The sequence below is a fragment of the Camelus bactrianus genome, chromosome 13 (genome assembly GCF_048773025.1).
Source record: "Camelus bactrianus isolate YW-2024 breed Bactrian camel chromosome 13, ASM4877302v1, whole genome shotgun sequence".
Classification (NCBI taxonomy): Eukaryota; Metazoa; Chordata; class Mammalia; order Artiodactyla; family Camelidae; genus Camelus; species Camelus bactrianus.
This window is the reverse complement of record NC_133551.1, coordinates 64,810,411-64,835,994: the sequence shown is the minus strand read 5'-3', so window position 1 is coordinate 64,835,994 and position 25,584 is coordinate 64,810,411. Positions and strand designations below refer to the sequence as shown.

The following is a 25,584-nucleotide window of genomic DNA, read 5'->3' as shown; positions in this document are numbered from 1 at the left end:
GGAGGGAGGGGACAGGTAGAGCTGGGAGCAAGACCTTGGTGGAGAAGTTAACATATTTAGCTCAGAGGCTCAAGGGTTCGGATGGGCTCTGAAGTCTTGGGCCTGTAAACTGAGTCTCCAGCCCCTACAGCAAGACCTGTGGTCACGCTCTTGACAGAGAGGAGGAACCAGGTGTCCAGACTCCCTGAGTGAGCGCCTCCTGGACTTGGGGTAGAGATGAGCTCAGTGGGGTCCAGTTACCTCGTGGACGCTCGGGTAGGGAATGTAGTCCTCCTCCGTCTGCAAAACACAAGCAGGGCAGAGGCGCAGCTGTGGTGGGGTCCTTGCCCTTACTTCCAGCCTCCCCAAATCGCCTGCTGTCCAGCCAGCCCTGCTGGTTAGGGGTGTAGGTGGGCTGTGTCCTCAGCTCCCCATCTCACAGGTAGGGCAGAGCTTGCCTTGGGGTGACTCCACGAGGCAGGGCTGAGGTAGGCCTAGCTCACTGAGTGCTGGCAGCCTCTTTTCGGTCTCTTTCTGCCTGGGGAAAAGGAGGCTCACTGCCTCTGGACCAGTGGTTCTCAGTGCATCAAAATGACCTGGAGGGCTCGTAAACACAGGTTGCTGTGCCCCAACCCCAGAGTTTCTGATGCTGTGGGTCTGGGTGGGGCCCAAGAATTTAAAGGCTAACAAGCTCCCAAGTGATGCTGATGCTGCTCTGAGAACCCCTGCTCTGGACAAAGCACTAGGCTTGTGCCCATGAACCCCACTTTAACCCTCACCCCTGCAGCCCTGAGCCCACTCCCCAAGGCCCAGCCACCAGTCTTTTTAGATTGTTGGGGTCCCAAATCACCAACCATAGAATCGTATGCCTACCTGGAGGGGCTATGCAGCTTCCAACCCCAGAAAATTCTGAGTCTAAATAAGAGCCTCCTCACATCCCCTCAGTCCCCAGCCTCCTGTTAGTCTCTTCATGACGGTTGGGGGGCAACCAGGCTCCCCCTCCCCCTCAGCCCTCCCAGGGAGAAGATACATGGAGTGGGAGAGGGTAAGTCTCTTGGGTCCTGGGTTTGAGTCTTCCTGCAGCTGCTGATCATAACTGGCTTCAAAGAAAACATTTTATAACAGGCGGTCGTGAGGGATGGGGCTTCAATTTGGGGAAGCCTGGAGAGGCAGGGTGAGTTTGCAGTGGGGTAGCTGGATTGGGGAGGAGCTGGAATGAAGGCCCCTGGCCTATAGCAAGGGAAGGGTTCTCCACATCTCAGACTCCTAGAGGGCAGGGCTGGGTGCACCCTGCTATGCTCTTGGCCCCAGGACCTAGCCCACAGTAAGTAAGACCACTTTGAAAGGGTGCGGGATTCTCCAGGGCTGGCTGCTTGGCTGGGGCAGCACTTCCCAGGCCCTACCCCCACCCTAGAGAGGGAGTCTGCCTCCCCTTCCCAACCCCCTCCCTCCAAGCCCTTTGGAGAGCGCTGTTCTGGAAGCTGACAGCCCCTAGAAGAGGGGACTGGGGCCAGCTTCACACCTACTTTGAGGGGTGGTGGGAAGGAGCATCGTTGTTCATCCATCCTGCTTCCCTGCAAAGAGAAGGAGGCACACCCCGTTACACCCCTCCCATGCCCACCAGAGGCAGTACCCCTTCCAGGGAGATGGTGATGTGGGGGTGCTCCCAGGGTAGTGTGCTGGCTGGCAGGGTTACTCAGGCCTCTGCAGGGCTGGCCCTCCTGGAAGCAACCTGGACTGAGGGAGACCAGGAGCAGCAGGGAGAATTGGGTGCTCTGTGCCTGTATATTGCCGCCGGGAGTCAGGGCAGGGGCAGTGTGCATGCTTGTGATGGGGAGAGAGGGAAAGAGAGAGAGAAGGAGGGGGAGAGGTAGAGACAGAAAGACTAACAGAGGCAGAGAAGCAGGAAGATGGCACAGAAGAGGGTCTGGAGGGTGAACGGACATCAGAGAAAGCTCCTAAGGTCTGTTCAAGTCCCTTGTCCACCTTCCAACACATACCCAAATAAAACAACAAACAAGTGCCTGGAAGACCAGGGCTGGTGAGTGGGGGTTGGGCAGGAGTCAGATAGATTGGGGGGGACTGCCTAGCTCATTAGCACCTCCCCCTACCTGCAGCAGAGCCTCCGGTTGCCCCTTGCCCTGTGCCCTGGCATCTATCCCTCCTCCCATTCCACATGGGGGTCCTGCAGAGCCTGCCCTGCATCTTGGGAGATGGGGGATGGTGTGTGTATGTGGGGGTGGGTTGAAGCACTGACCCCAACAACCTATACAGGGAAGGGGAGCTGGGGAGACGCAAGTGGGGCCTGGGCCCTTGGGTCAGTCAGAGAGTTGGGCACCATTAACCCCTCATCCTCTCTTCTGACCCCTAGGCAGAAGGCTCTGGACAACCACACACTGCCACCATCTCCTCCTGGCACAGTGTATAAGGGCTCTCGGCCCATCCTCAGAGAGATGTAGGGCTGGAGATACAGCAAGGGCCCCCTCACCCCCAGCCCAACCCCTTCTGTGGCTCCCAGAACAGGCTACAGAGCCCACCTCACCTGCATCTTTTCAATCATCGCAAACAGATCTGTGTTCTGCAACAGAGATGGAGAGAGCAGGTCAGCCCTCAGGTGCCCAGCTGATCCTGCTAAGTCCCCGAGAAGTCTCCACCCACGCCCGAGTCTCCTGGTCCCCCAACTCTGAACAACCACCGAGCAGCAAGAGGGAGTGGAGGGGACATCATAGGACGGGACTCTGTGCCTCTGACCCACAGACTTTGACCAACTGCCAAGGGAAGTCCATCCAAAGCCCAGCACCCTCCCCAGGCAGCCCACCCCACTCAGTCCCCTTCCCTAATGGAGGAGGCTGCTGCTTCAAACAAAGAGGGCTGCGACCCTTGGGGAGAGACATCTCCCCCATATCACTGCAAGGGTGGCAGTGCCAGGATCAGCCCACAGACCTCTCAGAAGAGCCCCAGGTCCCAGCGCCAGAGAAAGGCCGGCTGGGATCCTCACAGGAGGGTCTGTGGTTCCACCTGCCTCTCTTGGAAAAGGATCCCACCCTCTCTCCCAAGCAGTGTGGCCTGGGGGCGCTGCTGGGGGAGAGAATGCTGGGATGTCCCACTGGCCCAACACCTGGGTGTGAGTCCACACACACCCCCTCCTCCCCACTCAGGCTCCAGCCAGCCTCTCCCGAGGCTAGCCAGGGCACACACAGGGTTAACCTGGGCATCTGCCAGCTGTGCTTGGCAGCTTCAGCCTCTGTAGCGCCAACTCCCTACAAGCTTTCCTGGAAGGCAGCATCCTTGTAGGCTGGCGGGGCTGGGGGCTGGGCCTGGGAACCCCCAGTGTCTCTAGGATGGTGCCCCTCCCCCAGCACCTCCAAGGCCTCAATTCAGTCAGCTCCTGAAGTCCAGTGGGAGCACTGGCTGAGCTCACACACATTTGCTATGGGGTTGTGCACCGAGAAACACACTCTCCCTCTCTCTCTCCCTCTAAAACACAGCAGCCTGTACACCAATATTTAAACGCAGTCTCACTGTACCAAAGAAAGCAAACACACACAAACCCACACACACAAACCCACTGGGTCTGTACACATCAACTCTTAGGCACAGAGCTACATGCTAACATACAAATACACGTGTCAGTGTCCTACATTTCACAACAGCACACTCACTCACATACACACACAGGTCCATGCCCTGCAAGCGCCACACACACAAATGCAAACCCAGCCCTATGCAGATACGCACATCAGTAATTGCTCACGAAGCTACACAAATACCACAAAATCACTCTCACATCTGTATGCCGAGAGACACAATAACATGCACTCACAGATACAGGCAGGTATGTTCATGGAAACTGAGACACAGAGCCCCACTCCCACGCACAAGTTCACCCTTCCACATCAGAGTCACACACCTTGTGTAACAGACATGACATACTTGATCCCATAATATAAAAGGAGTTCTGAGAAAAAGAAAAAGCAGGCAGCAACTGTAGGAGTGGTTAATCACCAAGGATGAGGGGCACAGGTCTGAACCACACACACACACACACACACACACACACGCGCGCGCGCGCGGAGCTCTGCTAAAGATCACGAGACAGACACCCCATGTGCACACTCTAAGGCCTGCCCACAGAGGCAAAACCTACCCTGTAAAATGCATGACAGGAGTCCACAGGAGATGCTGACCCATGGACCCCTCTGACCACACCCAACACTTCTGAGCTTGGAAGAGACAATTCCACAGGCAGTTACAGCAGAGACCAGGCACACATCTGCAGTCCAGGGAGACAAACACACCTGTCAACCCAACACCTTATACAACAGAAACATCAGCATCTGTGCCTGGGTTAGCCACACCACCTCAGCCCAGCACAGCCCCAGCACGACAGTGATGGGGTGCAATGATGTCTCCCAGAGTACCCCACTCAGGTGACCTAACGTGGCCAGGAACAAAGCACCAGGAGTCACAGTCACATAAACATTGACACATGGTACTGTCGCCCAGAGCACACACACAGCAACAAGTGACACCCACAGATACAGGCTTGCTAGTGCATCAGGCACTCTGAAACATGAAAGGCTGTGAGCAAAGTGGCTCAGGGCACCACGCAAAGTTACACTGTGACATTCAGACCCCTCCTAAATGGAGGAGGGGATAGATGAAGTGGTCCAGAGGCTAGTCTCTCTGTCTTTCTGTCTCTGTCTCTGTCTCTGTCTCTCTCTCTCTCACACACACACACACTCACACACACACACACACAGAGTGCCCCTGTAGCCCAGAGTCACAGTGTCACCACAGGCACTCTGTTCCATAGGCAGCTGCAGAAAGAGCCCAAGGCCCGAGACCCCAAGGCAGGGGTGTGCCCTGTGGCCGCAGTGGCCGGGTGTTAGCCCAGAAGCTAACACACCCTCCATGACGGAGCCTCACACACCCGTCCTGGCTGAGGCAGAGCCTGCTGGTCTCCGAGGAAGTCGGGCTGACTGGCTCCCGCGGACCCCCTCAGCCAGGCCGCCTTCGTCCTGGTCCTCACCTGCCAGCCGGCCCCAGCGGGTAGCGAGCCCCTCCGCGGACGGCCCGGGGGCGCCAGGGGCCGCGGCTGAGCCATCCCGAGCCCTGCCCGGCCCCGGGCCCCGACCCGGTGGCGCTTCAGCTGGCCCAGCCGGCTCCGGCCCGCGCGAGCCCCCGCCCGGGCCCCGCAGCGCCGAGCTCCGCGCTCCCGGCTCCGGGCTCCGGGGACCCGCTGCCTGAGCTTAGTTCGCCCGCCGGCCGGGCCCGGAGGGGGCGGGGCGCCAGGTACGGGCGGCGCGGGGGCAGGGGCGGGGCTTTCGGAGATCCGGGGCGGGGACACAGGAGGCCCCGCCCCGGTGCGGTCCTTGAACACTGCGCCTGCGCGCTCTTGTTAGCGCGCTGGGAGCTTTCAGCTCGCGGGCACTTTGGAACCCCCAGGCTCTCCAGCGCATCCCAAGCCCGCCTCTAATTTCCCAGACTCTGGGTACCTCGCCTCAGGGTTTCAGGGACGGGCTTCTTGGGCTGGGCTGTGAAACCGGGGAGGAAGGGGTGGAGGGGTTTACCTTGGAGACAGAGGGCTTTTGCTGAGCATCTACTTAATGTTGGACCCTTTACAAGTCTCATCTTCTCCCCACGACTCAGAAGATACGAGTGGCATCCTCAATTTACAGAAGAGAAAATTGATTCCAAGACATAAAATACCACGCTCAAGATCACACAGAATCAGAACTAGGAATCCAGGGAAAGGCTTGGAGCTCTTTCCTCTCCCTCCTCCTCACCTTCACCCGCCCCCTAACGTCTGACAATGGCTGGCCTGTACTCTCCCTTCCCCAGGTCCCATGCTCATACCTGTCCCTAACTGCCCCAGATCCTGGAGGAGGGAGGGAACAGGAGCTGCCAAGTCTCCACACATGGAGAGGACTTCAGGATATGTGGTTTCTAGCTCTGTCCTTGCTACAGCATGCTGGGTAGACTTGAGTGAGTCCCTGCCACCTCTGCAGGCCTCAGGTTCCCCATCTGTAAAATATAAGGCCTCTGCAGGCCCTACCGGCTGACCCTACATTGTGTCTGCCACTGTACAGTGGGTGCAGGGCTTCAGCACCCCCTCCTTAGACAGATGCTGGGAAAGCGGCAATTGCTTCCTGAGCTGTGGCCAAGTCAACACCAACTGCTTCAGACCCTGCAGGGCAGGGCTGCCCACCAGCTCAGTATCCATCCTCTCTTCAGCTTCCTGAAGGAGCTCCTGGCAGCTACCCACCACTCTCCATCTCCAGGGGCAAGGGCTCCTGGAAGGAAGGCATTGTGCCTTCCTTTCCCTCAGACCTGGCCCTGGGTCAGACTGGAGCCCAGGAAGCTGGAGGGGGGGAACTCTGGAGATGTGTGTTCCAGACACGGTGTAGCTTTGTTTTTAATAATTAACAGCAGCAAATATTGATTCACACAGGCACTTCCAGGCCTGAGCACTTCCGGGCACCCATCGAAATGCAACCAAAGAAATATTCATTCCCACACTGGGAGGAGGCAAGACCTGCTTGCATCCCCAAGATGTCTGTGTCCCCAGAGTGGAGGGTGTGCACGTATGTGCATGCAGCTGTGTGTATGTGTAACTCTGAGACCAGATGTGGCTGTGTGTGCATGGACATCTTATCTTGGGTATATGTATTTATGTGTTTGTACCTGTACACACATGCATCTGAATACATTTGCAGTCATGTGAATGTATCCATGTATGTAGGTGTGGGGAGACTGTGCATGTACATGTGTGCAGATTCCTAAATCCTCCAGTGGAAAAACTCTTACAGGGGATCAGGGTCCTGGGTAGCTCAGTGTCTGTACAAATGTGGCTTCCCAATGAGAAGGGAATGTCCCTTCTGGGTGTTCTGTCTTGCCCTGGGAATGTAATGAAGCTGGTAATATTTCAGATTCCTAATTTCAACTTCCCAAAATTATTTTCACAGTCATCATCCAATTGCAAGCTGGCAAGGTGGGTAGAGAAGGAACTGTCAGCTCTGTTTCACAGTTGAGAAACTGAGGCCCAGAGAGGAGCAGGGATTTGCCCATTGGCACAGGGAGTCACTTGCCCCTCAGACTAGCTCCACCATCAACATGATAAACGTGCGCAGAGCTGGCAGAGTGGGATGGAGAATGTGTCACAGGCCTGGGACTCTCCTCCCCACCACTGATTTGCTGGGGATCCGGACGGATCACTCAGTCTCTCTGGGCCCTGATTTCCTTTCCTGTAGATCATTCTATCTACAGACTGTGTCTTGATTCTGGGGTGGGTGTGGGCTGTCGGGGTGGGGCAATTTGGAGCCCGTAGCCGTCTGGGCTATACTGGCACAAACGGAGGCTTCTAGCCAAACTGGGCAGAGGCCAGGAAGTCTGAGGGGAGGCAGCTCAGAGCTAATCTGAGAAGGCAAGACTCAGGGCGATGGGCTGTTCTAACCCTCATTTTTCTGATAAGAACACTGAGGCTCAGGGATGGGAAGAGAACCCAGGCCTCCTACTGGATGCTTGGGGGAGAGGAGATGGGAGCCTCACTCCTGAACCCAGCTGCCATGGAGTCACTTCTTCCCTGCCAAATCGCAGGATCATGAACTAGTCTTGGGCTGTTACCCAGGCAGAGACAGGAGAGGATCTCAGGAACCCCCAACATGGTCCCTAGGGCCTCCACTTGGGAACTCCTTGGAGGTGGTGATCCCCTTTATGGACACTATTCCTTGGCTATATGCCCTCCCAGCCTAGGAGAGGTAGATGGCCCTTGTTCCAGGTCAGATCTCTGGGGAAAGAGCTTGGCAGATCTTGCCTCTGCTATTTCCTGGCTGTGTGATCTTGGGAAAACCAGTTCACCTCTCTGAGCATCTGGATCCTCATCTGGAGACTGCCTACCACCTAAGATTTGATGAAAGGACCAAGAGGCATGATGTCTGTGGACGTGATTTAGAAACAGTAAAGTGTACTGCAAAAGTGAGTATCCAGTGCATTAGAGAAGCCACCAGACCAGGCACTCCGGCCAGACAGCCTGAGTTCCAGTCCTGGCCCCATCTCATCCTACCTGTGTGTCTTTGAGCAAGTAACTTAACTTCTCTGAGCCTCGATTTTCTCATCTGCAAAATGAGACTAGTAATAGTACTCACATAAGTACATGGTACTTATAGTTTGAAGATGAAATGAGATATGGCATATAAAGCATTAAGTACTCACCTAGCACATAGTAAATCTCAATAAATGCTAGTGGTTATTACTCGTATTTGACACTTCTTGTAAGTTGTTTAGCAATTTCTCTCTTAACTGGGCTATGGCTCCTTGAGAGCAGGGTCTGTGTCAGATTGATTTCTGGCACCTCAGTGACCAGCACAAAGTCTGGCACAGGTCAAGTGCTGGGCAAACATTTGATTTTGATGATAACAACAAATAATTGCCTCATTTGTAGGGCTCTTCGTCTGTGCCAGATATTGTGCATGGAATGTTTTATCAGCACTTTTGCGTTTAATCCTCACAGTAGCCCTGTGAGGTGGGGTATTATCATCACACCTGATTTACAGCTGAGGAGACTGATGGTGATGCTGATGATGAGGATAAGGAAGAATAGCTGTTTAGCTAGTTTATCCCCAGCTTTTTTGCCCCCCACCCCCAATAGTGCTACAGGCCCTGGTTCAACCTCTGAGACTGTACCAGGCTCACCCAGGGGTGAGGAGTGGTGTCCCCTTGTGGGGGCTAAACCCCAAGCAGCATCTACTTGAATGTTCTACCTCTGCCCAGTACTCATTCTTAGGTATCCGTCAGCCCTGGGGGGTCTCTGGACCAGGGGCTGTGGGTAGGGGGGCACTTACCTTAGGGTAGGGTGAAGCAGTGTGGGAGGGAACTAAGTCCACTCGTGGCAGGTCTAGTGCCTGAGGGAAGCGCTGGTTCTGCCCATCACTCCTCCTGAAAGAGAAGAGTCTGAGGTCAGGGAGGGCCCCAGGTTGGGAGATTTGTAAACTTTGGGAGGAAGAGTCACTCTCAGAGTGGGAGACATTAGGGGGGACAGGTATCTTGGAGGAGGGAGTTTTGGTTCCCCAGGAGGCAAAAGAGGAGGGGCTTCTTGAACAGGGCTGCCAAACAGGCTCTCCTTCCCCGGAGATCAGAGATGTGGACAGAGTCTCTCTCCAAGCTCTCTATTAGGCCTCCCTAACCCACACTCCAGCCAAGAGGATGTCCACAGCCCATTCTAAAGATGGGTAGACTGAGGCAGGGGCAGTGAGGGTTGCTGTAAAGAGCTGAACCCTGACCTCTGGACTAAGCAGGGGTACCCCCAGCCTCTAAGCACCACCCCCCAGAGCCTTCAGGGAGATAGTAGCTTTAAGGCTGAGAGAGCACCCTGGTCACTGCTATGGTTAGTGGTAATAACAATAACCGACACTCATTAGGCCTACTATGTGCCAGGCCCTGTGCCGAGCCCCTCTTTCCAGGCCTAAGGGCACAGACTCGTCACCGCAATGGTATTCCCACTTTCCAGATGATGAGGCACGCAGAGGTCATACATCTGGTCAGCAGCAGAGCCAGCATCTGAGCGAGGCTTGACTGACTCCAAGCCCAGACTCTTTGCCCACACCCACACCCCTCCCTGAGGAAAGGAAGCAGGTCTGGTGAGGGTGAAGTCAGCTCCTGCTACCCTAGAAAGCCTAGGAGGAGGCCACCTCTGGGGTCAGGAAGAGGAAGTGCCTGGTGGTTCCTGGGACCCAGGTCGTCCAGGGCTGGGCAAGCAGGCCTGGCTTCCACCCACTGCCCAGGGCCACCCTGATGTGTCTGCACCCCCACCTCAGTCCCTCCACCGAGGCTGGCTCTGAGAGGGTGAGTCATTCAGCTCACATCGGGCTTGAGTCAGGTGGAGCTGGGCCTGCCACACCCCAGGAGGGGAAGTGAATGTGGGAACCTGGTGCAGGAAGAAGACCCTGAGGAAGCTCTGAGCCCTGCTGCTGACTCCCCTGGGCCCAGCTACTTGGACAGAAATGGCTCAGAGGGATGGCCCCACAGCCCTGCTACAGGCACCAGATGCCTCTCCACCTCCCAGGGGTGCAGGGATCTTAAAAGGGGGCCTTGCACTGGGCAGTGCTTGACCCAGAGGATAGATATGGTGACAGTGGCATTTTAGGTTTGTGGCATCAGTGTGAGGGAGACAGTCTCAGGCCTGCTGGGACTCACCTGCTGTGTGACTTTAAGTCAGTGACACACCTCTCTCATTCTCAGTTCCCATGAAAAATTCATCACAGAGCCTGGGAAGCTAGTAGGTATTTACCCAGTGAATTCCTTGATATCCATTCATTCGTGGTAAACTCTGGCTCCCCACATTAGGGTCTCATTAAGAATTTGTTGAATGGATGAGTAAATGAGTGAATGAATGTTGGCAGTAGGAAGGCAGTAAAGGTTTGTGAGCAAGGGAATGGCCTAAACAAAGGTTCCTATAGATTATAAGGTGCAGTGACTTGGGGAGAATCTGGGGAGGGGGGAGTGAAAAGGGGCCCATAGAAATGGTCCAAGCAAATTCCACTGAGGCTGCTATGGGGACTCTTGAGACCTACCCAGTGCCTGGAACTATGTTAGGCATGTTACAGCCTCACTATAGTGCTAAGAGGTTGGCATTATTTATCCCCATTTTTACAGATGGAGAAACTGAAGCTCAGAGAGACGAAGCCACTTCTCCCAGCAAGTGGGTGACAGGGTCAGAATTTAAAGCCCATGCTCTTGACTGAGCAAGGCCAGTGCCAGTGGGATGGAGAGCAGAGGCTGTCCAAGGACCAGGAAGTCCTGAGGTTGAAGCCCAGGATGGTGCGGACCACTGTCTTGGTGGCCCTGGCTGCTGAGTGGAGGTTTTTGTCCAGGATTAAGCTATTCAGGCACTGTCCTTCTGTCCACCCCTTCTCATGCCCCAAGGCTCAGACCATGGCCGCTGCAGGTCAGCCTGGCAGCAGCTCCCTAACACGCCCGCCTTCTAGGACCTGCCTCAGTTTCCCTGTGTCTGGATGCCACGGCTCATGTTGGCCCAGGACTCAGTAGATCTTGCAAGACAAGAGGGCTCTGGTTTCCCTTGGAACCCTGCCCAAGGCCCTCAGCTCTCCAGTTCCCAGCTGGCCAGAGCCCCCGCCTCAGAGGCAACTCCTCTACCTAAAAGGCCATTGCTGAGGCCCTAAGGGGCAGGGGAAGGGAGGGACTCCAGGATGAGGACAGAGCAGGAAATCAGAGGCTCTGGGCCCAGCCTGCCCTCAACCATCCCAACCCTGCAGGGACAGAAGGACAATAATAACAAAAGCCACAGCCTCCCTGTGCCTTCCATGATTTTTCTTAATTCTTGCAGCTCCCCAGTGAGGCAGGCACTCAAAAACTACCTGCTTTACACATGAGGAAACTGAGTCTCAGAAAGGTATATCAACTTGCCCAAGGTCACACAGTTAATGAGGCAGAACAGGCATTTGAACCCAGGTATTTCACTGCAGAGCCAAGTATCTGAACTTCCCAGCATGGCTGGCCAGCCCTCCAGACACAGCGCATCGGCAAGGTGATTATAACAGTGACAGCCCAGGCAGCCATGCTGGTACAGGACGGACTGTGTGTGGGCCCTGCTCTAACTGCTTCACTTGTTATTAACCCATTTCACCCTCATCTTTCAGAGGAGGGAACTAAGACACAGAGAGGCTAAGCATCATGTCCAAGGTCACAATGACAGTAAGGGAAATCAAGAGGCTCTGAACCCCTAACCATCGGGTCTAGCTGCTGCCCTAATGCTATACTACACTGCCTTTTAGTAAATAGTGTTGCTCAATAATACCTTTGAAGAAATGAATAAACAGCCTCTCACCTCCCTCCCTACCCTTTTCCCCTCCCCTGACCTCCTCCTCCTTCTCTCAGACTTCCTCACCTCTCACCCATTTCTTCCTCACCTTTCTAGCCCACCCTTCATTCCCCTCTGCCTCTGGTCCCTGCAGACCTCCCCCTACTTGGTAATTTTCCTCCCTCTCATGAATTTGAAGCTCTCTGTCCCTCCTCTTTCTCTCCCATCCCACCTTTGTCTCCAGGTTTCCATCATTTCCATTCACATGAGGTCCCCCAAGTCTCTGCCCTCTTCCTCGCTTCTCTGAAAACGTTCCTGACCCCATGGCCTGGCTCAGCTTAAAATGCTTTTCCTTCTCCCCACACATGCAGCAGCTGGGAAGTGCCTGGAGCTAGCTGGGACATGGGGACCTCTCCCTACTTTTCCCGTCCCCTTGGCCATATGTCATATCTGCACAGCTCTCTACAGTTTGCTCAGGCATTGTCTCATTGAATCACCACAGCAGCTTTGTGAGGTTGCATTATTATCATCCTTTTTTCCAGATAAGAAAACTGAGGTTCAGAGAGGTTAAGTGACAAACCCAGGGTCACACCAGGGAAAGGGCAATGCCAAGGTTTTACTCCAGCCCGGGGTTCTTCTACTACACTACACACATCACAGCCGCTCTCAACTCAGGCCCTCAGTCCTGTCAGTCAGCTCCCCGTGGTCCCTGGCTCCTGCAGCCACTAGCTAGCAACTTCCCTCGGTCCAGCTCCAATCCTGCCCTGTCTGGCCTGGACACCTGCCTATAGTACAGGACACCTGAACACAGGAAAAGGCAGCAGCCAGAGAGGAGATGACTTGCCCAAGGTCACACAGAAAGCTGAAGCCAACCTGGAGTCTGGACCAGGCACATTCCAAGGTCACCTTCAGGCCCTGCAGGTGCATGGCCACCAGTCAGCTGGCCCCAGCTCCGCCCCCGTCAGAGTGCCCATCCCTCCCTGGGAAAGGGTGCGGTGGAGTAGTGGTGGGGGTGCCCAGTGGCCCAGCTCCTGAGTGGGATGGGCCAGGCCGGAAGCTGCTGCTGACAGCTCCGGGGTTTCTTGGCAACGGTTCACTGCACCTCCTCCCCCTCCCTTAGCTCCATATCGAGGTGACAATAATAATTGCACTGTCGTGAGTGCAGCTCTTTGTACTTTTCAAAAGCCCTCTTTATCTGTTCACTCCTGGGAGTCTCACCGGAACTGGAGCAGGAGATAAGGCAGTCGCTAGGATCCCCAATTCCCAGAAGGGTAAACTGAAGCTCAGAGAGGTTAAACCACCATCTCGAAGTCACCCAGCAAGGTGGGAGCAGATTGGGAACTAGAACCAGGCCACCACCAGTCCAGGGCTCCAGACGCTGCACTGGGGTAGGGGGCATTTCAGGGGGGCTTCACACTCTGCGAAACTTCAGGTCACACCCAGGTGTGATTGGGGAGATAAGGAACGCAGGACAGGTGACCAGATGTCTCCCTGGGTTGCTTCCCATCTGTTAACCAGCTGAAGAGTTGATGGGAGGGCCCTGTCTTTTCTCTTATCTGCAAAATGAGAGATAATGTCCCCACCCCTTAAGGTTGCATTAGAGTGAGTGAGCCCCGCAGAGCCCAGTAGAAGTGGTTGTTGTTGTTGTTGTTGTTGTTGTTGTTGTTGTTGTTGTTGTTGTTGTTGTTGTTGTTGTTAGCCACTCTCCTAGAGAACCCTACCGTTTCAGGGCACCAAGAGTGGCTGGGCCATCCTGTGAGTAGGGCTTGGCCCTTTGGCCATCCAGAGATAGCTGCCCTGAGTGAGGTCCCCAGGTGGGTATGGCCCCTGCTAACTCTCCCATTCTCATCTCCACTCACACCCCCTTCCTGTCCCGTCCCCATCACCTTGTCCTAACCGGGCTGGGCTGCAGGCAGCTTTCCAAACAAGCCCCACTTGTGTCCTGCTGCTGAGCCTCTGACAGGCTGTGCCCTCTGCCGGGGGCTCCCTTTCCCATCTTTTCTGCCTGGTAGACTATTTATGCTTTAAAATTCAATTGAAACAGGTGAAACTCTGGTGGCCAGAATAGGTGACTTACGACCACCGAGGCAGGAGGCCTGTGACAGGGAGCAGGGCAGGTGCCGGACAGCACACACACGAGTTGGGAAACCAGACTTGGGGGTTTGGGAGGGGCTCAGCCAGTCACTGAACATAGGGCTGAGAAGGATTTATCGGGGGCTAGTCCGGGACAGGAACCAAAGGGGTCCAGGCCAGACCACTGGTCACCAGAGTTGGGTCCCTGACTCTCCCTGAGACCAACTGGTTCTACCAACCTGGTGATTCATATGGAGGCGGGGGGACGTGGAAGGGGGCCAGACCTAGAAGTGAGAGGGAGATGCAGAGGGCTGCTCTTGCGGCTCCTCACTCCCCTGAGAGAGGGCCTTCTGGATGGGGCTCTGGAGGCTGCCTGTGTCTTCCAGCCATGGTATCAGGTCTAAAGAGACCCTAATCTCCTGAAACCAGAGACTAGAGGCCAGCCTGGAACTGCCCCCTCCCTGGGGGGCCACAGAGGCCCGTTGTCTCTGGAGCGCAACCATCCGGCACTGCTTGGCCCTGGCCTTGCCGAGGTGCCAGGAAAGGCGGCCAGGGGCAGCCTGTGAGTGAATCTCTGAAGCTAGGCTGGAGGACCCTGGCCCCCTCCTCTGGAGGAGGCCCATGGAGAGAGCGGCAGCAGGTGCAGGGGTTGGGGGACACAGGCGTGGCTGCTCCTGGCTCTCCCTTCCCCAGGCACCTTTGACCTCAGCCAGGACTCAAGAGGGAGCGTTGGGGGGGCGGGGGGTGGGGGAGGGAGAGCCAAGCGCTGTGATGTCCTGCAATCCTACCACAACCCTGATTCAGGCCTGCTGTTATTTTCACACCATTGTAAAGAGAAGGAGTCAGAGCCTCGCGGGGACTGCAAGATGGGCCAGGGTCTCGGCTGCCAAGTGGCCAATTTGGCAGGGTCCCCCTGGGGCAGGCGGAGAGGACCTCAGGCGCTAGGCGGGGCAGAGGAGGTGAGCAGAAAGGTGGCACGGGGGCCCCCACCCTCATCCTGAGCTGGCTGAGCACCGAGACACCCGGATCCTGGAGCTGAGCCAGGCAGCGGCCTCCTGAGCAAACAACAGGTTGGCAGCCCCGAGAGTAGGTCATGGGACTGGCCCCCACCCGAGGGCACAGCACCTGGGAACCAGGCCTCCCATCCACCAGCTGCCCGCCAGCACCTCCCCTGCCCAGGTGGCCCAAGCCCTGCAGTGGCTGAAGCCTGAACCTCTGCCTCCCTGGGGACTGACTCCTCCCTGCACAGGGGGCAGGAGGGAGGAGTGACCCTGAGATGACCTGGCCACAAGGCCTATTCCTGCTGGGTAATAATATCTGCTTACCTGGCCTGGCACTTTACAGTTTACAGACTTCCTTTGCTCTAGACCCTCTCAACAGCCTCACAAAGAACCAAAGGGCAGGTGATGTTACCTCCATTCTATGTGGGAGAAAAGTGAAGCCGGAACAGAGGTGATGACTTGCCCAAGGTATCACACTCAAAGCCCAAACCCAGCTGCTTTACTCCTTGCCCACGTGGGCACAGGGCAACTTACTGCTGGGCTGGCACAGGCTGCCGCCCTTAGCGCCCAGGGAAAGGAGGGCCGGAGCCCACGCACAGGGACTTCCCAGCACCCATTGCTGCCTGATGCCCACATGCAGTCTCACAGGCACCCACACCCCGCCTCCGCCGTTAACCTTACTGTCCCTCCCAGCCTCTGTAGCGCAGGGGCTCTCCCTTCCTGAACTCCATGCATTCCTTCGCTTGCTCACTCCATCACCCACCCACTCCCCCATGTGCCCTTCATTCCTATGCTTAGTCACTCATTCAGGACACATGTCCTGATGCCTGCTCTGGGCCAGACAATGGTCCTGAGTGTTGGCATAGAAGGCGGGGTGAGCCAGGCCTCCCCCATCTGGAAGCAAATCCCAGTGATACCGCCTGGACTGTTCTCTAGCTGTGCTGGTGTTCTGCGGCCTCACTGCTCAGATGCTGAACCCTCCAGTGCTGAGGCCTTGTTAAATCCATCCCTCCCTCTTCTAAGCCTTGGCTTTGCCACCTCATTGGCTCCAGGCCACTGGTGAGCAGAAGTCCCTGCCAGGCCAAGGCAAAAGCCCCTTGCGGAGAGACAAGGTCATTATCTCCTAACTAAAGGCACAAGGAGAAGCCCTGGCTCTTGCCTCCAAGTTGCCAGGTGTGCAGGATTAAGTCACCATAACCTCTCTAAGCACTTTCCACTGGAAACTGGGACAGACTAGATGACACTAAGGCCCAGCTCTGACATTCCACAGAGGGTGAATGGGAGGATGAAAAACTAGGAGCTGAGTCCACCGTGGACTGGTTGAAACTAGAACGCTGGAAGGACCACTCAGCCCAGCAGGGGGTGTGGAGGGGGCCTTTACTTCTCTGAGCCTCAGTTTCCTCATCTGCAAAATGGGATAGTAATATCTACTCTACATGCTTGTAGCATAGACTAAATTTGATATTATGTGTACAATCTGACTAGCCTAGAGCAGAGTATACAGTAGGGGTTCAATAAATTACAGGCTCCTGCCTGGAGAGGCAGCATAACATCAGAGGTGTGGACCCTGGAATCTGACAGACTGTATCTTAGCTCTACCACTTAACAGCTGTGTGACCTTGGACAAGTTACTTAACTTCTCTGAGCCTCAGTTTCTCATCTATAATATGGGGATAACAGCAATGTCTGCCTCCAACAGTTGTCATGAGGATTAAATGAGTTCATACATATAAAGTATGTAAACATTAACCATGAGCATTTCCTGGCCTTCCCTTCCCTCTTCCTTTCTTCTTTCTTTCCTTCTGCAGGCTGCTGAGGACTGAGGTAGGGCTCCTGGGTGAAAGCTGTGAGAAGGTACACTGGAGTCCAACACAAGAAACAGTGTGATAAATAGAGCCATGTAAGGTAATGAGCTCCCCGTCAAGCAAAGGCAGGCAGATCCTCTCAGGGACGTAGGGGGAGATTCTAAGGTGCGGGAAGAGGAAAAGTAAGGGGAGCATGGAGCTTCACTAGATGACCTGCCAGGTGCCTCCCATGTGTGGAATCGGTTCCTCTTGACTCTAGGGTACCTGTGGTTGAGGGCAGAGGCGGTGGATAAGTTCCTATTATTTTGAGGAAACAGACCTTCCTGGGTCTCCTAGGGGCACATGGATTGCTGTTACTTCTCTGTCGGTTTTTTGCCCCTCCTATTCAAAGTGAAAATGGGGGTACTCTTTGGCCCAGTAATTCCATTTCTAGGCATTTATCCTCCAGAAATACTTTTAAAAAGCACAAAAATATATGAACAGAGGACATACACTCTAGCGGGGTTTGCCATAGCTGAAATCTGGAAGCTGGTTAAATACATCAAGGCACACGCAAACCATAGGGCACCATGCAGTGACAACAAGGGAGGTCCCAGCCCTGACGGGAATGGCGATTTGAGGCATACAGTTAAGTGAAAAAGGCAAATCGTACCACAAAAATCTCACTTGTAAAAATTTTAAATTATGTGTAAAAGTTCGTATGGGTTATCTCTGGGAAACAGGCTCACTAGGAACTTCTGCCTTCTACAGGATACATTTCTCTGCATTGTTTGGATTTTTACAATGAGCACTTCTTATTTTTGTAATCAGAAAAAAAATAGTGAAAGAATAAAAAAACGGAGCCGGACGAGTCAGCTCTCTGAGTACCTGACTCCCTCACCTTCCTCAATCATCCTAAGGAGATTCTCTTAACTCCTTGTTCCAAGAAGCTGACACCAAGGGAGGTTAAAAACCATGGTCAAGGTCCCCCAGCCAGGAGGGACAGAGATGGGCTGACCCTTGTTTTTTTGGCTGCCTCTGAAGCCTACGCTCTTCCCCCCACTCTAGGCACCCTGCTCTGAGGGACAGGGAGGGAAACAGGTGGGAGAGAAGCAGTCCAGGCTGCTGGGCACGAGGCTGTACCCTGGGACCTCAGCTGTCAGGTCCTGGGAGCCAGGCCAGAGAGGGTGAGCCTGTGCGGGGGACAAGCCTGTCCACCTCATCTGCAAATGCAAATGAAGGCTCTGCTCTTGCCTTCAGGTCCCTGCCTGAGCTGCCCCAGACTAGCAGGCTGGCAGGTACCCAGCTCCACCCCTGGAACCACCCGCTCAGGGCCTCAGGGTCACCAGGCGGGTGGGCACACACTGGGGCTCAAAATAACTTTCCAAGTTGATCAACATGTTTCTGGAAGAATGTGGCGTTGAAGGTCACTTGCCATCTTTTCAGTGAAAGCCTGGAGCGGAGAGGTTCATAGCTGAGTGCTCCTGAGTCTGGGTGGCCAGGGTACCCAGCTAGAAGTCAGACGGACTAGAGTTCAAATCCTGATGAGGTCAAGCTCTAGCTGTGTGGCCTGAGGCGAGTCGTTTCACCTCTCTGAGCCTCGGTTTCCTCAGCTGTAAAATGGTGTTGGTAATTCCTCCCTGCAGCGTTGCTGGGAGAATTCAATGAGATAACGCATGTGAAAGTACTCCCTAAGCTAGAAGCCACCAGCCACGTGCAGGGAAGTTTATGATCTTGCACGTGTTGGGTGGGTTGGGGCATGTGCAAATGTAGAGTGTGCAAAGGTTGATCCTGGCTGGATCAGAGGGCCTTGCCCCACAAAATCAGCAAGCAGGTGGGGTGACTGTCTGACACTTTTGCTGGGAGCCAGCATGGGGTTCTCTGCAGCGCTGCCTGGTGGTGCGAGAGGGTGTGTGCTCTGGATGAGGATGTAGGTGGGAGGCCTGGCAGGAACGTGAAACGTGGGTGGGAGAGAAAGCGCTCGTGTCTGGGGTGTGCGTGGGCTTGTGTGCGAGCATGTTTATGTCTATCACGTCATCCACCTGCCTAAAAGCCCCCAGTGGCTTCCCACCGCATGCAGGAGGGAGACTAGACTGCCTCACGTGGCCCATGAGACCCTGAGTGTCTGTCCCACCTCCAGGCCCTTGCACACACTGTACCCTCTCCCGTTACACCCTCCCCCATCCTCCCCCATCACACCTCACGTGCTACACTCTTACCCAGTCTTTCTGGAGCCCCCTCCACAGACTGGGTCAGGCTGCCCCTCAACCTGACAAGCTTTCCCAGAAGCCTGTCCTAGGCTGTCATGGGTCTGTCAGTTTGGTTTGCACTTGTCATGGTGTGATTATTAGATCACTATCAGTCTCTCCCACTAGAAATGGAGCTGCCTCGGGCAAGGACCAGATCAGTTTGGGGCCTGGCACACAGCTGATGCCCACTTACGATCTGCTGCACGAGTGAGAATCTATTCTATAACTCTACGTGCATGACAAAGCTGCGTGGACAAGAGTCAAGTCTGTGAACGTGAGCAGGGAAATTGTGCGTGTACATAGGTGGCATCCCAAAGAACCTCTGGCCCATGGCTGGGCCACATCTGGGAAAGGCTGGGCATTCTGTGGCTGGTGCTCAGGCCCAGGTTGCCTGGGGTGAGAGAGAAAGCAGGCCTAAGTTCCCTTGACCCTCTCCCCTAAACTCCCCCTAAAATAGTCAGGCCCAGGGTCTCTGTACCAGACTGCAGAATACTTCTGTGAAGGGGGCTCAGCCAGGTGGTCACCAGGCTGACCCCTGCCTGTGCCCTGCAGAGGGCTCCACCCTTGCTACCTGCATCCTATCTCGCCCGAGGTCCAACTCAAGCCTGGTCCTGCATGCCTGCCCTCAAAGCCCACTCCCTCCCCCAGGCCTGCCTCCTGGGCAGCAGTTCTTAATCTGAGAGAAGACAGGCCTCCAAACCCGCTGCCTGCTCAGCCGCCTTCCACCTGCTACCAGGAGTTGGTCTGGAATGTTCCAGACTTGGAATGGGGAAAGAAGCTTGTTCCCACTTCAAGAGCTTTACAGGTACTCAGCCCTCTGCCTGGATCACCCTTCCCACAGCCAGTTCCTTCCCATTCAGGCCTTGAGAGGCCCTCTCTGATACCCTTCCCACCCTCCCCATCACTTACTACTCATTTCCTGTCTGAAATCACCTTATTTGTCTGTTAGCTTGTTTTACATCTGTCTCCTACACTGGAGAGTAACTGCATGAGGCCAGACACCATGTCCATCAGGCTAACTGCTGTAGTCTCAGTTCTTACATGTTACTTCACACGTGGTAGGGACATGATAAGTATTTGTTGAATGACAAACAGCTAACAGAAGACTTGAAAGACTCCTGTGAGGTGAATATTGTCTCTCGTTATAGGTGTGGAAATTGAGGTTCAGAGAGGTTAAGTTTCTACCCCAAGGTCACACAGCAAATAGTCAGACCACATCAAGATTAGGAACCATCTGACTACACTAGAACCCCAGCACGTCAGGGTGTTTTGTAACTAATCTTCCCACTTTATAGATAGGAAAATGAGCCTCGGAGAATAAGAGTGCTGTTTCTCCAGGTTACTGGGTGATCTGAAAGAGTTGCACTGTTGGGCTGGGCTGGCCCTTTATTTTTTAAATTTATTTTATTAAAAAAAATTTGGTGGCTTAATTAGGTTTATTTATTTATTTTTAGTGGAGGTACTAGGGATTGAACCCAGGATCTTGTGCATGCTAGGCATACACTCTACCACTGAGCAATACCCTCCCCACCCTGGCCCTTTAAAAGCACCTCCTCACTCCTCTCATTCACCCTGAGGTGGGGACAACTAATAACCCTGCTGCACAAGGAAAGAAACCACGGCTCAGCCAGGGAGGCACTGCCCAAGGTCACCCGGCCAAGACTCAGCGCAGGCCCGGCTGGCTGCAAAGTCAGCATTCTCAGGGTCAGTGTCAAGGTCAGTGCCCATGGCTGGGAGCATGCTCACATGTGGGCAGGTCTCACCTCCCAGCAGGCAGTGAAATTCAGACGGCAGAGTCCACACCCTGAGTGATTCTGCCCCAACTGCAGGGCCTAGCTTGTAAGGACTACATGGCAAAGACCACTGGGGGTTCAGACTCTCTGAAGCACCCATAGGAAGTCCTAAAGATGTTGGTAAGGACATGAGCCAGTGGCTGCCTCTCCCACCTTCTGCTGCCAGATCTAGTTCCATCCTGTGCCTAGCATGTGCCACCAAATGTTTTTCTCCTCCACGTTGCTGACCTTCCACCTTCTCTTCTCGGAACATTCTGTTGGCACTGACCCTCCTTCCCCCACCACACACACACAGACACACTGCCACTTGGTTCACTTCAACTTGTTCTTCGGGTTTCAGTTTCTGGTTCACCTCCTCCAGGAAACCTTCCCTGATTCCCAGGTGTGGAGGAGGAATCCTTCTTTGACCTCTCAGAACTCCCCACATCTGCCCCCATCAACACATATCACCCCCATTAGAACTGTCTCTTTCTTAATTCTCCCTCTGCCCTGGAACTCCACAAGGGAAGTGGCCTTGTCTATCATCTCCATCACCATGTCCCCAGTGTCCAGCATGGGGTTTGGTTGGCCCTTAGAGGGCATTCCCACATTAAATATGTGTTGAATTAATTTGCTAAATGAATGAATGACTGTCTTGGGAGAGACCCTGAGCAGAGGAAAGCTTTTATGGGGATTTGGGGATATTGGAAATGTCCCCTCCTTAATCACTTTGCCTCAAATAAGCCACCTCCACAGTGTCTAAAATTCTAGCACTAAAATTTTAATGAGTCTCTCTTTGGTTTAATGAGTCTTTTCTCTCAAAATGCAAATGCTCAGAGAAAGGGAAAACATCCACTGACTGCACAGAGTGAACTTATTTCGTTCTAAGTCCCCCATGGGGTAAGCAGTCTGGTTCACATTGTAATGAATAGTTGGAGGTTCAGAGAGGCAAAGTAGCTCAGGCAAGGCCACACAGCAAATAAAAAAAGTTGAAGTTGGTAGCTGAACTCAGATCTGCCTGAAAAATAGAACCCACATCTTTCCATGCACCACCCAAACAAAGGGATCTAAGCCTAGAGGCAAGCAGGGCCAACCAGACTGGGAACCTTGAGCTGCAAGAGCCGTCAAGGACCACTCTGCCTCTTGACTCTGCTGAAGGGGGCATGGCGAAACCGCCCAAAGATGGGAACTCACTTTCCAAGATGACACAGGAAAACGGCAGTCGCAGGATCAAAACCCATCTGGAGGAGATTTTCTCTTATCTCTTTAAGTTAGAGAGGCTCTTTCCTGGAAGAGGGGGTCTCTCTGGTCTGGAGTCTCTCCTAGGAGTGCTCTCTGCCCAGACAGTGGCCTTCCCTAGAAATAGGCATTGTCTGGCCTCATAGGAAGACAAGGAGGGACAACTAAGGGGGCTTCAAGGCCTGCACAAGCTGAGTCAAACAGACAATAAAAAGGAGGGAGGGCTAGGAAGAGTGACTGTTTAGACCAGAAAGAGTGGTCCTGGGGATATACAATCCCCATCCTTATCTCACTGAAGGGCCACTGCCTGGGGTTGGAGACACAGAGGGTGTATCTAGACTCAGGCAGCTGATTTTAAGTAAGGAAGAATTCTGACATCCATTTGAGCTTCCCAGCAGTGGAATGGGCTGCTTCAAGGGTAGTGAGCCTCCTATCACTAGGAGTGAGTAAGGAAGGGCTAGTCAAGGAGTTGCCAAGAGGTCATGATGGTCTCAACCAGGGATGGTGGGCTTCAACAGGTCTGTGAAGCCACTGAAAATAAAGGTACATTTTCCTCAGGAGGCCCCCAAAGTCTTCTTCCAATATTCAAAGGGCTTGTGAATCAAAGGAGGGTTCCTTATTAAGTGGGAGGCCATACGAGGGTGCCTCAAATATCTCTTCCATCTCCAAAGATTCTAGGAGACACAAGTTCTCTGATTCTAAGATTTTACAAAGCTAGGAGTCTGAGACTCAGTGGTTCTGCATGTCAGTCACTGCTGTTGTATCCCAACTCCTGCACTGCCTGCAAGACTCTCAGTCTAGACCCTCCCCCCTCCCCTAACCCACCCCTGACCTCCCTCTCCCACATCCCTCCAGCCATACCAGCTTCCTCCTTATTCTGGGGACACAGCAAACTCATTTCTGCCTCAGGGCCTTTGCATCTGCTGTTTTCTCAAGTAGCTCTTCTCATTCTTCTCTTTTGGTTCAGATGCCTCCCCTCCTCAAAAAGTCCTCCATGGGAGTCCTCCATGACTTCTTCCCTCCTCCTGCAGCTTCACGGTACAGGGTGATGTGCAAACTGGAGCCCAGCTGCTTGGGTTCAAATATCAGCCTTGCCAAGAGACCCTGAACAGGTTACTTGGTCCCTCCATGCCTCAGTTTCCTCAGCCCTAAACTGGGGATAATAACAGTACCTGCCTCATGGAGTTGTTAAATTACTGATTAAATCCATCAGTAATATGGAAAGGGCTTTGGAGCACAGCCCAGCACGCCAGGTAAGCTCCAGCTAAGGATCAGCTCTTGTCAGCATGTACTCTTGTTTTAAAATTCAACACAACCATCATAGTTTGTTTTTTGTCTATTTATAGACTGTCTCCCCTACTCCTTATTTTATACATTGAGTAAATTGAGGCTCAAAGAGGTACGGAACTGACCAAATCAAGCTCTCTGAAGATAGGGATAGCCTGTCTAATTTTCCACTGACTTCGCAATCCCTAGATCTGTGTCTGGCATATAGTAGGTCCTCAGTAGTTACCTGTGGCTAAATCAGTGATGAATAAATGACCGTGACTCCATCACTCTGAGGTTCTATGCAGCCAGGAGCCTGTGCCTTTAAGACTATTTCAGCCCGCCTCTGCCCACCCTAGTCCCAGATGACCATCAGCTCAATCAAAGTCCCAGCCTCTCTCAGAAGTAGCTGCTGGGACAGGCAGGCTGATGAACTAGGGACCAGCATCCATGCCCCTGTCCCCTGGGGAACAACCTCACCTAGGCTGGACCAGGGGAATGAGGCAGGAGCTGCCCTGGCATTCACTTTGGGGGATCCCTGCCCAGAGGTATGGTGGCAGGTGTGGGCTCAGGAAGCAGCAGCTAGCTCCCCCATCCTGTGCTCTGCCAGCTGCCCACTAGGAGCCTGCCCACCAGATGCATAATAGATGAGGAGACCCAGTAGGTTGTGCCCGCCTGGCATTTCAGAGCCACTAATGAGGCCAGCCTTGTGCTTCCCACAGCAGCACACAGGCCCCCAGGGCCTCCGGCTAAATGATTACAGAAAGGAGCCACCTGAGGACAGGGGCTGCCCACTGGAGCCCCCCACTCAGCACAGGCAGCATCCAGGAGAGCTAAGGCTAAATGTACAGGCTCAGGCTCATGGTGCTGCCAGTCTTGGTTCACCACTCACTGTGTGCCCCTGGGCCAGCCATGTCCCCTCTCTGAGCCTCAGATTCTTGATCTGTAAAATGGGAGATGGGTCGTAATAATCTCTACTTAGTAAAGCTGGTGTGAGGATAGAATGAAATAATTCAGATGAAGTGCTCAGCCCAAGGCCTGAGACCCAGGAAATGCTTCATATACGCGAGCAACTTGTCCCATTGCGTCATGGGGAAATAGCTCAGTGACCAGATGGGCCCTCCTGCTGGGAGGCCTGGGGCTGCGCAGTGACCTCTGTTTTGGAAGTATTCAGGATCATCTCACTGTCCCCCTCATTCCTTACCCCACAGCCAGGATTTTTCTCATTCCTGTGGCTTCCTCAACTCTGGCCAAGGTCCCTTCCTTGGCAGAAGAAAAAGCTGGATTCAAATCCAGCTCTTGCCAGCTGTGTGACTCTGGGCCAGAGCCTTCAATGTTCTCAGTCTTGGTTTTGGCCTCTAAAAGTAGGGACATTAAGGCAAACTTTCAGGATTGTCATCATGACTTAATGAGACCACCATAGTAAAATGCCCAGCACACCACTGGCACTTAATCCTTGCCAGGTCCTGCCTCCTCCTCCCAGGGTCCCAGCTTTAAGATCAAAGTTGACTCTCCTCTTTCCAGGGTACTTCCAGCTCCAGCTAGCCATTTCCTCACCCTGACACTGCTCCATCTCCTTCCTCCCCCGACCTTAAATGTCCAGCCCCCATTAAGGCTGCAGAACCAGAGTTATCCAGTATCCCACTGGCTCCTGATCCTCCCACTGAGCCTCATTCCTCTGACATTTGCACACTTATTCTGTGTTCCTCCACACAGATAACCTGCTGATGAAGGGCAAGGGATGGGGAAACCAGCCATGATCACGTCTGGCTTCTACGAGGCCTCACTGCTCCCTTAATTCAAGCCTCTACTATTAATCCTTTTTTAAAAATAGGTGGGGAAAACCCACACCCGCTTCAGGAAGCCCTCCCAGCCTACTTCACAAAGTTTCACCTGTTCCACTCTCTACACACATTCAGTTCAATCCCACAAACATTCATTAAGCATTTACTGGGTTTGGGTAGCTGTACAAGACTGTGTGGAGGACAGAGAGATGAGAAGAGTATAGTCCAGCTTTTATGGGACTCACGCTGAAAAGTGGCCCTAAGTCAAAAGTAATTCAAGCAACTCCTGCTTTCAAGGCCCTCAGAGCCTGTCTCGCACCTCAGTGTTATGTGTATATGTTCAACTCACCTGAAGTTAACTCACTGAAAGATCCAATTCATCAAAGATTATCAAGTGGGGCTCCAAGAGAGAGAGTGACCTGCCCAGGGTCACATCTCTAGTATGTGGTAGAGGCAGATTCAAATCCACATGTGTCAGACTCTGAAAGCCATGCTCTTTCCACTACCTCAAGAATGAGCATTAATGTGTGTTCTACAAGAATGATAAGCAGAAGGACTAGTTCTAAGGAGAGAAAAACAGGGTATGGGGATCAGGAAAGAAACACTCAACAAGTGGTGA

General features: G+C 53.8%; 1 protein-coding gene across 25 annotated transcripts in view; it reads right to left on the bottom strand.

Annotated features, from left to right (window-relative positions):
* The window catches only part of RAP1GAP (RAP1 GTPase activating protein), a 61,957-nt gene that overhangs the window by 18,251 nt on the left and 18,122 nt on the right, over window positions 1–25,584 (bottom strand). For 22 of the 25 annotated variants that reach the window (XR_012511421.1, XR_012511420.1, XR_012511411.1 and 19 more), the window contains 4 exons: window positions 8,823–8,916; window positions 2,522–2,557; window positions 1,506–1,553; window positions 241–279 (listed from right to left, as the gene is read on the bottom strand). Coding sequence is in view for 10 of the 25 variants with exons in the window: in XM_074377245.1 (XP_074233346.1) it covers window positions 241–279; window positions 1,506–1,553; window positions 2,522–2,557; window positions 8,823–8,916 (217 nt within the window). In the remaining 15 variants the exon portion in view is untranslated. Of the gene's footprint in view, window positions 1–240; window positions 280–1,505; window positions 1,554–2,521; window positions 2,558–4,126; window positions 4,215–5,011; window positions 5,263–8,044; window positions 8,097–8,822; window positions 8,917–25,584 lie in introns of those variants that run through there. The other 3 variants (XR_006725680.2, XR_012511413.1, XR_006725679.2) reach the window with 3 other exon arrangements.